Source organism: Castanea sativa, chromosome 3 (assembly GCF_040712315.1).
Source record: "Castanea sativa cultivar Marrone di Chiusa Pesio chromosome 3, ASM4071231v1".
Lineage (NCBI taxonomy): Eukaryota > Viridiplantae > Streptophyta > Magnoliopsida > Fagales > Fagaceae > Castanea > Castanea sativa.
Window position 1 is genome coordinate 28,843,660 of NC_134015.1, and position 11,990 is coordinate 28,855,649.

The 11,990-nt window shown below is 34.6% G+C and overlaps 1 protein-coding gene across 1 annotated transcript; it reads right to left on the minus strand.

Annotated features, from left to right (window-relative positions):
- Positions 1-7,051: 7,051 nt before the first annotated feature.
- On the minus strand, positions 7,052-11,137 carry LOC142629338 (phytosulfokine receptor 1). The gene has a single exon (XM_075803302.1). The coding sequence runs from the start codon at positions 10,427-10,429 to the stop codon at positions 7,364-7,366; it is 3,066 nt and encodes a 1,021-aa protein (XP_075659417.1). The 5' UTR covers positions 10,430-11,137; the 3' UTR covers positions 7,052-7,363.
- Between the last annotated feature and the right edge of the window lie 853 nt (positions 11,138-11,990).

Genomic DNA, 11,990 nt, shown 5'->3' on the forward strand with positions numbered 1-11,990 from the left:
ATTGGATATTATTAATTTACTATATGATCTATAAGTTTATATTTTATGCATAATTTCAAACTAAAAAAAATTGCAATTTAAATAATTTATTGATAACATAGCAATTAGTCATTAATTTTCTAGAAATTTTGTAAGCATGGAGGATATAAGAAGAAAATGTAATTTAATGGTGGATTTGTCAAAATTCATCTTCAATAAAAAAATATTGAGTAAGGTTGTAATCTAAGACTACAACCAATATTGTAGCTAAATTTTGTCATTTTTTATACTTGTTGAAGGGCAGAGCTCATATTCTGGTAAAGTTTTTGATGATTGAATAAGAGATTTAGGGTTTAATTTTTGCCTATACCTAAAGCCAATTGATGTCTTGGAGCGAACGGTTGAAACTTTCTCTAGGAAAAAAAAAAAAAAAAAAAAAAAAAACAAAAAAGACTCTTCTTCTACTGTAGTTTTTTTTCCCCCAAAATAAATATCTCTAGCATTAATTGTTTCTCCAACTAGCAGCATTAATTTGATCAACGCTCTATTCAAGCTTTAACAGATAGTTTCACTTGTGAGGGTTATTTTAATTGTCGATCATATCTTTTATTTGATGCGCACCATGTGACAATTGACACCATTTTGTTTACGTGTAGGCCATACTGAACATTAAATCACTAAAATCAAGTCCCTGATAAAGGTTTGATATATACCAAGGTTGACGGTAGTTGTAACTTGTAAAGCTCTCTTGTGGGTGTTGATGCATGATACTTTTACTTTTACATACATAGGGTCTTGTTCTTAATTATGGCAAACCAATGTTGTACGCCATTGCGGTTTGTGGGTAAATAGATGGAACTAGGAGAGGTCACACCACCCTAATTTAATACGCATCCATATTTGATAAAAAAGTACAAATTAAAAAAAGGATTACCAAACTCTGCCAAGAATTCACATGAATTTCAGGAGTCTCTCTCTTCAGTTTTCTTTTTCCTTTCCAGGTTTTTATATTTTATCATGATCTGGTTGGCTACAAAAGTCAGGCAAGCACTTAATTAGGATATGACCACTATAAAGTGCTTATAATGATCTAAAATTTTCCGCTGGAAGGTCCAAGATTTCAAGTCAACAAGGGAATTACTTGCTAATTTAGAAAGTTAGCAAGGAAGAAATTAATGCATAAGTTGACATAACATATATACTAAATAAATTTAGACCCACATAAAAATGCAGGAATCAGATGCATAAACAGTGTAAATTTAGGTGTAAAAAATGGTGTGTTCACATATATAAAACTCATCAAGATATAATGTGATCCGTCTTTGGCTTCAGTGCTCCCTGTCATTCAAAACTTTGGTGATGGCTACATGTACAAATTGCTCAACTTATGATTAGGAGGGGGCAAATGGGTGGATTGGGTCATAAATGGAATAGGTGTGTAATTACCTATTTATCTATTTATGATTTATTTATATACAAATTAATTACTCATTATCAACCTAACCCATTTAATTAGTAACCCACCCGTGAGTTTCAGTTAACTCAGTTGGTAAAATCTCTGATGGTTGTATATAAAGTCTCTGATGGCTTCAGTGCTCCTTGTCATTCAAAACTTTGGTGATGGCTACATGTACAAATTGCTCAACTTATGATTAGGAGGGGCGGATTGGGTCATAAATAGAATAGGTGTGTAATTATCTATTTATTTATTTATGATTTATTTATATACAAATTAATTACTCATTATCAACCCAATCCATTTAATTAGTAACTCACCCGTGAGTTTCAGTTAACTCAATTAGTAAAGTCTCTGATGGTTGTATAAGAGATTTGAGGTTCAATCCTCGCCTACACCAAAAACTGATTGGTGTCTTAGTCTGATAATAAAGAGCTGTTATTAGGAGCAGACACCGTAAGTAGAAACTCTCTAAAAAAAAAAACAGTAACTCACCCAATATGGTCCACATACTTCTAAAATTACTTGAATACCCTCTTGATTTTCAAAATTACCAAAATACTCTTAAATATCTCAAATTACCCAAATACCCTTACACTTCCAAAATTACCAATATACCCTTGAACATCCAAATTTTTTACACTAATCTAAGTGTATATGTGTGTGAAACTTGCTTTCTCCTAGAGACTTGAACCTTGAACCTTGACCTTTGTCTCCCACACCCCACAAGTATTTATACTTGTGAAGTGACCATCGCATCAAGAGTGCGCGATAGTAATTTGCAATGACAATTAATATATATATATATATATATATATAATATAATATAATATTGATCAATTCAAATTTCAAAGCTGAAATGGTAGCTCCATTGTGAGAGAGATAAAAGTTGTGGAAGCTCATATTTCTCGAGTCAGACCCGTTTGTTTAGTCCTTGCCATCAATGTCGTAGTTGAAAATACTGATAAATAGTGAAGGTGGAACCCATATACGCAGGACGATAGTTTGAATTCTATTCCCCAGATTTTATTGAACAAAATGAGGTATGATTGTTTTTTAAGGCACACCGTGAACGCGCAAAAATTGGTTGATTCTCTGTAAATTCTAATTTGGATTTTGGACTTTAGAATACGTACAAATCCGTATTCAAATTGTCGGGAAAGAGTAAGACATAAGAGAGATGAGAGAAGATATTTACAGTAGAAGCACCATATCCATATCTATTTAAATTGATGCTAATGCCTATCTATTATAATCCCCACCTTTTTTATATAACTGCCTGTGCGCCGCCTAAACCCTAAAATTAGTGTTTTACTTTTGAAGGTCTTATATTTTTGAATACTATCATGGAAATTATCACCTCCTCTTTCAATTTACACTTCCTTTTACTAACCTAATTTGTTATGGTAGTCAATTATGAATATGGACAATTAATTTAACATTGATCCACATACTCTTTTTTTTTTTTTTTCTTACTATTTATCATCGCTCTATCTAAGTTATGAAAGTGCTTGGGTGACATGGGTTTATCATGGCTATAAACAATAAGGGAGATATTTTAAACAATACAAATTGCTATGGAGTCAAGCTTGTGAGTCACACTAAGAAACTTTGAGAGAATGTGATTAACCTTACTTTAAAACATGAAACAAAAATATTAAAGAATAAATTTGGCTTTTATGTTAATGAGATCTACCAAGGAAGTTATATCTTACTTGGACATTTAACGAAAAAATGTAGAGAAACCTATGAAGATCTCCATATGGTTTTTTATAAACCTAGAGAAAGTGTATGATGAGATGCATAAAGAGGTTATGTGGTTGATTTTAGAAAAGAAATTATTTCCTTTAAAAGTATATTAAGTTGATTAAGGATATGAATGATAAAGTTGTAACTAGTGTGAAATCAAGTGAAGATATCACAAATGAATTTCCTATCACTACAAGTTTTGCATCTAGGAACAAAATTAATTCCATTTCTCTTTGCACTTATTATGTATGAGTCCATTGGATTGCTTCAAGTTGAAGTCCCTTGATGTATTCTTTTTGCAAATGATATAATGGTGTAGTTTAGGGTGTAAAATCTAAATTCTTAAATTTTATTGTGTAAAATTTAAAGACCTCCAAATTTTAGGGATATAGTTTGCACATTAGTCTAACACTTATCTTAAATGATAATTATCTTATTCATTCAATATATATTGCCATGTGAACTCTATAGTGAACAGAGGGGCTGCTATGAAAACATAAAATGATTTAGGAGGTATAATCCAAGTTCTTAAAATTTAAGGTGTAAAATCTAGAAACTCCCAAACTTTTGATATATATATATATATATATTATTGTGTGAACTCTATGGTAGGAGGGGTTGCAAATGTAAACATAATATAATTTTAAGAGATAAAATCTAAATTTTTAAATTTTATGGTATAAAGTTCAAAAATTCCAAAATTTTAAGAGTATAATTTATAATTTTATCTAACACTTATTTAATTATTCATTTCATATATATTACCCTGTCAACTCTAGTTGTACGTGTATGATCCAGTTGAAAGGAAGAACCTATGAACTAGATGCATGCCATGTGAAGGCCTAACCTGAGACTATTCAAAAATCCAAATAGAAGATATTTTCGGATATGCAGGTAATGTGAAGGTACTCAAATTCTTTTTTCAAAGGGGGAAAAAACAAAAATGAAGTTACTCAAATTCTCTAGAAAGTGATGTAAAAGTAATAGATGTCAATGATAGACACTTGCCAGATTAGACCCGCCATTTCCCATAACAATTCAGCCGTCCAACATCAATATATATGGTTGAATAAAAAAAAAACATCAATATTTGGTTAAAAAGGACAAACTAGTGGACTTTATTTATATGATAATTATGTAGTCAAAGTTCATGAATAGCTGCATATGCAGACAAGTTACATAATAGTGCCGTCTATCTGACCAAGATTTTGCTGTATTCCATCTGTTTCTTTACTTCTACTCGCCGCAATAATATTCCACACCATTGACCAAAAAATTGTTATGGCCGTTTTGTCAATGGAGTGGTTCTCACTGCCAAGGCAGGGGTTAAGCTACGACTCTCAAAGATGGAAAAACTCACAAAGAAAGTCCAAAGAATTCAAAATTGAACACCAACAATTAAATGTCTTTCATTTTACCATTAAAGCGCGTTGAAGAAAATTGGTGAATGAACACTACTATTTTCTTCTCTCAAATATCAGAACACGACTATTTTGTTGGGTTTAAGTTAGGTCCACTTGAATTAACTAATTATTTAAATTGATTAATTATTCTAATTATGTAAGTTCCACATTAAAGTGTAATGGGCACAATTATATTGCAAATTTTAAATGAGTGAATTAAAATTAAATTGATTGAACTACTCTTCCGAGTAAATCTCTTCGATATACATGAATCATCAATCGATGACTGACTTCACACAATCAACTCTTTTTGATTGTTGAAGTTGTTGGTGCATATGTCTTCATAACAAGCACTTGATCTTTGGTGAATAGAAAACAACTTAGTACAAAACCCGAGGCGCACAATGTCGTAGAAACTTCTTCAAGTATACAATGTTCTCCTCTTACGATGAAGACCATAAAATAAGATTTTATACCTTTGGAACCCTAGTGCACGAATCTCAAGCCAACCAAGTCACTTTGAACATAATAAATATTCCACCTATATGTCTCAAAGGACTTCTTAGAATACCTGTTTCATAAAAACTCTACTGAAGGTGGTAAAAGGAGTTGTTAGTTGTGAAGTTACTGTTCGGGAGTTATTTCTACATTAATGTAACTGATAGAGTTGGTGTAGGGCATTGAATGTAGATGTGGGAGTTATATCCTTCAAGAAACTTCCTCCCATCATCCTTGTCCTCGTTGTCATCTCTTCTCCTTTCCTTGGGCCATTAAGGGACATCAATTGTTCTGATTTTGTTACTCTCCTCAGGTAGGCAGAGTTTTCAGAGTTCGCTTACCCTTCTTGACCTGAATTGGAAAGATTAATCCTTAGTTAAGACTCCTCGATCCTCGGATCCCCCCCTAAACACACACACATGTATATGTGTATATATATATTAGAAGGGGTAAATTAAGACCATAAATGTTAGAAATTGCCTCAAATTCCAAATTAGATTTGGTTTGGATTTCCTTTGAATAGAATGAAGGTCTTAGTGGGTTCTAGTTAACTTAACTAGTAAAATCTCTGATAGTTGTATAAGATATTTAGAGTTCAATCCCCGTCTACATCAAAAACTGATTAGTGTTTTGGTCTGATGATAAAAAACTATATCATTAGGAGTGGACGCCATAGATTGAAACCCTCTTTTAAAAAAAAAGAATGAAAGATCTTTCCTTGGTGTAGAAGTCAAGGATTTTTCTTGGTATGGAAGGAAAAAATGTTCTTTTGTTGAAGAAATAATTGGTATTCCTTGTCCATTAAGGAATAGAACTGGAGCCTTATAACTAGGAAATGTTGCAAAGAGTTTGGTAGCTTTTAACTAAGGTTCCTCTCATATGAGGAGAGGAGAATACTCTTTGAAGAATATGAGTGGATTTTTTGAAGAGTAATTTGGTAGATCTTTTGGGGTTGAAAGATTATTCATGGTTGTGTGTTAAGAGTGAGTTTGTTTTGTGAGTATGAGAGAGTTATTGGGAGTATTGGAGCATTAGGTTTGTGAGTTAGTTTGTGCTTGTGAGAAGTGTTGTTTTTATGTTTGTGAAATTTGTGAGTGTTGTTTGAGTGAGTTGTGAGTGTTGATTAGTGGCGTCATAATTCATATTGACATATTGTAGATAATGGATTTTGGTTGGCATTGCCTGCGGATATAGGCATGAAATTGACCGAACCACGTTAAATATTATTATTTCATGTGTATGTTTTATTTTCTTATTCATGTGAATACACTTTTGCTAGATCCAAATCACAATAATTGATATTAACATTTCTACTTTCACATAACAATAAAATGGTGAAGAAACAATTTTATTTTAGTAGTAAAATAAGAATTTGTGTTACATTGTTGTAATATAGAAATGGTAGTTCCCCACAAGGCTGAGTGAGATAGAAGGAGACCATTTGCACAAGACTAAGAGAGATTGAAGGAGACCATTTCAAATGGAGAATATTCTAATACCTCAAGTATCATATGATTAAGAGATTGGCTGAATTGCCACGCTTAATCAATAAGTTGAAATAGAGTTGGACTAAAAACATAAGAAGCAGACCTCAAAAATCACTCTAGATGTTTGAATGATAGAGAAGCCTAAGAAACTACTCAAAGGTGCTGCTCAAATTAATTATTCCAAATATTCCGGATTTTACAAATTCTCCCTGATTGGAAATTCAAACACGAGAATTTCACTTAAGCCAACCTTTTCTTCTTGAATTTTCACATTATAGTTAGGACATTTCATGACAAAGTTTCTATAAAAAAAAAAAAAAAAAGACTTAGCCAATCACAATAACTAAGTGATAACTCCAACAGGCATTGAACTATCAATATTACACCATTTAATCAAGATAAGCATATAAGTGTATATATGTGCGAGAGTAAGACCAGAAATGAAACTTGTTATCCTATATTGATTAAGACCTACAACAGAGAAAAATTTCAGGAATGTTATTTATGCATGTTTGAAAGCCGATATTTTCTCTCACAGTTGGAAGCAAGAAACTACATCTGAATAAAAAGACTTACAATATTTTGTTGCTTTAATCAGACACCTCTCTCCTCCGTGTTCCAGAAAGGAAATGGTATTGAGAACCCAAATATGTGGGTAAATATTTACAAAAAGATTACTATTTAGAATAGAAAAACAACAATTTATAAGGGTGGACATGGAACTTCAAAAATAGGTATGGTAGTATATCTCATGCTGTACAACCAGAGTGTCGCTTGGTTTCATAAGAAAACTAGATGTTGATATCAATGTTGTCCAGCCAAGAAACTAGTTGCTGAGTTGAAGGCCTCACTTTAGGGCTTTCGCTTAAGCAAAGACATGCAATCTCGAGCACCCGCACCATTTCCTTATCATTCTGCTTGTCATATATGAATGGATCAAACACCTCACTTTCCCGATTCTCCTTCTTCATCTCAAACACCCAAGAAATTAAATCCCGGGATCCTTTCGGCTTGCACATGTCCATGGGCCTCTTTCCAGTTAGAAGTTCCAAAAGAACCACCCCAAAACTATACACGTCTCCCTTGTAACTCGCAACAGAGGCTTGGCCATATTCAGGAGGGATGTAGCCTAATGTCCCTACAAGATCAGTTGTCACATGGGTATCATAGGGACTGAGTATAAGCCTTGCAAGGCCAAAATCAGCTAAGTGGGCTTCAAAATTCTCATTTAAAAGAATGTTACTTGACTTAATATCTCTGTGGAGGATATGGGGCTCGCATGATTGGTGCAAATAAGCAAGCCCCCTTGCTGCTCCTTGAGCAATTTGGAGCCTAGTATCCCAATCTAAGGAGGATGGGCCATCAAGTTTTTCATGCAACCAATAATCCAAGCTACTGTTTTCCATGTAAGAATATATTAGGAGCCTGTCATTCTTATACATGCAATACCCTTGAAGATGGACAAGATTTGGATGCTGAGCTCTTGAGAGGGCTTCCACTTCTGCACGGAATTCTCTTTCCATCTGACCACAGTCACCAGAGAGACGTTTGATTGCAACCTTCTTACCATCAGGGAGGGTGGCTCTGTAAACCAGACCAAAACCCCCACAGCCAATGATATTTGCTTGGTCAAAATTGTTGGTAGAATTCATAAGGTCATCAACGGACAGCTCTTTACTGCTTTCTTTGTTTCGGAACAAAACCACTGATTTTGACCCAAGTTCTTCCAAATCTTTACCATCAGTGACAGCCTCCTCTTTCTCGGGATCAACCTCTCTTCGGCTATATGCCCGCATCACGATCATGAGCATGATGACAAGAAGAAAAGCTGTTCCAAATGCAATCCCAATACTCATTCCAATGATAGTGCCTACACTTCTTCCTGATTTTTTGCGTGATGGAGGAGGATGAGGAAGATCCCTTAATTGTTGACAAAAGGCGTCACAAAGATTATTACCTTCGAAGCTTGAATTTGAGAATGTCCGAAACTGACCTCCTAAAGGTATGTCCCCACTTAGATGATTGTATGCAACATTAAACTTGGACAAGAAGGTGAGACTTTGTAATGAAGGTGGTATCGTCCCTATAAGATTGTTATGAGACAAATCCAGAGCCTCTAAGCTTGTCATCCCAGATAAATCGCTTGGAATCTGTCCTGATAAACTGTTAAACTGCAAACCCAAAGCATGGAGCTTTTTCAAGTTCCCAAACTCTGGCCAGATTTTCCCAGTGAGATTGTTGTGGCTTAGTTCCAGTGTTGGTGGGAAGCTCCAAACTTGGTTATACTGCAATCCTCTTGCACTCACATTCTTTTTCAAGAAAAAAGGGAAATCAGGGGAAGGTTCCCCCAATGAGATATTCCTGGAGATGAGGCTTACTAAACCAGTTAAGCTTTTCGGGATCTCCCCTGTAAATGAATTGTTTGATAGGTCCAGGTAAAAGAGACTCGTAAAGAAGCCAAACCACTCCGGAATAGCTCCATTCAAACGGTTCCACGATAAATCCAATAACTGCAATTTGTTAGAACGGCTCAACCATTGTGGTATTGCACCAGTAAGTCTACAATTTGCAACAACGAGAACTGTAAGGCTTTTAAAATGCAGGGAAGAGTCAGCGGGCAATTCCTCACCATGGAAGTTGAGGGTAAGGACCAAAGTTGTTAGCTTCTGGCATCGCTGTAGGATTTTAAGGGCAGAAGTAAGATTAGAGATACTGGAATTTGATAGTGACAGATACGAGAGATTGTGAAACTTTTCGAAGGTTTCTGGGATTTGGCCACCCAAGTTGTTCCGAGCAATATTTATGTTTTCCAATTTATGACAATTGGGAAGATTATCAGGCACAGGCCCGGAAAACCGATTAGAACCTAAATCAAGAGAGTTCAGACTAAGCATTGTTGAACAATTAAGCTCAATTTTACCATCCAATGAATTGTTTCTCAAATTAAGCAAAAAGAGAGAGGGTGAATTGGACAAGGACTTTGGTATTTGACCAGTGAAGTAATTTGAATGGGCTATAAAATACTTCAAATATCTAAAGCTATAAAAAACATCTGGGATACTTCCTGAAAACCCATTAGCTGATAAATCCAAACGAGAAAGGTTTTGAAGTTTACCGATTTCTTCCCTCAGTGACCCGGAAAAGTTGTTATCTTGAAGACACAAACGCTCCAAACTATGTAGCTGGAATATATTATCAGGCAAACCACCTGTGAATTCATTGGCGCCCAGACAAAGGTGGTGCAAGGAGCTACAATTGCCAAGTGCTGAAAGATCACCAGACAAGTAGTTTACAGCAAGGTTCAGAATCAGAATTCTCTTTGAGTTTGTACAAATACCATCAGGAATAGAACCATTCAAGAAGTTCTGGGACATGTCAATGGTGTCGATTGAAGTCAAATTAATGGCTTCCGGAATTGAACCTGAAAAGTCATTAGAGCTCAAGTCTAAGAACTCTAAGTTTTGCAAACTGAACAGTGATTGAGGAAGCGAGTCTTGGAGCCAATTGTGGGAAAGATTGAGTGTTCTGAGCTGATCCAAGTTGCCTAATGATTCAGAAAGTTTGCCACGTATTCTTTTCTTGGAAAGGTTCAACACGACTACTCTTTTGTAATTGCCAGAAGAAGTGTTCGAACCGAGGGAGATTGGAGAGCTGCAATTGATGCCTGGCCAAGTACAGCAATCAGAAGAAGAATTGGTGGTGTCCCACCCTTCAATTACTGAATTCAAACCTTTCATGAAATCTACCAAGGCGCTGCGATCATTTGGGTGGCATGTAAGGTTCTGAGCACTCAGAAGCTGGGATTGGAAGTAAAAGCCAAGAACAATCATCATCAAGCACAAATCTTTGATACCCATATTGAGATAAAAAAGAGAGAAGGTAAAAGTAGGTAGAATCAAGTGGCAAGAAAACCCATTTCAAGAAGCAAGATTTCTGAGGTGGGATCAAAGGTTTTGGTCATTTTAGTTGAGGAATAAAACAAAGCAGAATATACATAAACTGATGTGTTTAATTTGCTGGGTGTGAAAATGAATATAAGAAAAATGAGTTAAGGGAAGGAAAAAAAAAACTTAGTAAGGCAAATGGTGGCTCTGAATTCAACACGTTTACGGGTCTGAATGAAAGAAATAAAGATGCTTTGCTTCTGTTTCTTTATCTATCTATAAAAACGGGCAGAGAGAAGGAGAGAGATTCTTTGTAGGAGCAGAAAAAAGCAGTTGGGAAAGAGAGAAGGAAAAGGAGGGGGTAGTGGAGGAGGCTCTAAAGTCTCAACCAAGTGAGAGCCAATGTGAATATTATTATATTTATTAGTGGGAAGAGGATGGTAACCGAGAATACTGTACGTTGGACCGGCAAAAACCGGTTTCAAGTTTTTATTTGGGATTAGGAAATAGAAGTAACGTGAGGGTGATGCCAATGGATAATGAGACAACCAAACTGACAATGGTAATAAAAAGAGAGAGAGACAGAAGTCAAAGGGTGGGTGGCGACACGTGCACTCATAGAGTCTTAGGCGGGACCCGTCTGTCTTTATTTATAAAAATTTACAGTTGGGGAGATAGATGGGTAGATTGATACACAGCAGCTGCTCTTTTCTTTTCTTTTGGTATTGGGTTTGTGATTATCTTATCTATCAGCTACCTTAAGCTAGCCTTACCTTAATCCACACATATCCTGTATTTGTAAAAGGTTGGAGATTTTATATAAACAAACACACTCTCAGTTTATTCTTTATATTTTTTGTTAGGTTTTTTAATTTTTAATAATCTACGTTTTAAAACGATTGAATTTGCGATGAATGCTTAGATTTTCAAAACTTGTAATTGAAGGGAACAATGCTAATGTCATACGTGCCATCTCATCTCTAGAGGAGAACCAGTCATTGCTAGGGAATATAGTGGATGATATTCAACAATTGCTCTTGAGTTTGCATTAAAGGCAACTTGATGCATTTGGGTGTTTAAGGTAAAAATTGAAATTGAAACCTTTTATATATTTAAATATGACTTAAAAAAAATATTACTTAAATTCTACTATCTTGTTTTAGATACAAAATTATTACTAATTAACAAGAACAATGTAAATTTTTTTTTAGAAAGTTTGTAGACACAAAAAATTGACAGAACTTTCACACCTTTTGATATGGTAGATTGATTATGGTAAGTAAAAAAGTAATATTAGGAGTAGACCTAGGTAAAAACTAATAAAAGTTTATCAGCTCAATTATTGTGAAAAACGGTGTGAATTTTTTTGGTGTATTGCTTTTTTTTTAGATGTGCCACATTCACAATATTTTTTACAACAAATCCTAATTGTTAAGTTGTTACTAATTTAAATTTGAACTCACTACTAAAATTATTTATTTTGTTATCAATAAGTAACAGCTTCTAATAACTTACTACTTAGATTTTGTTATAA

Bases quoted from the DNA above. Each gene is read 5' to 3' on its own strand.
- LOC142629338 (XM_075803302.1), bottom strand. From the start codon at position 10,429: ATGGGTATCAAAGATTTGTGCTTGATGATGATTGTTCTTGGCTTTTAC.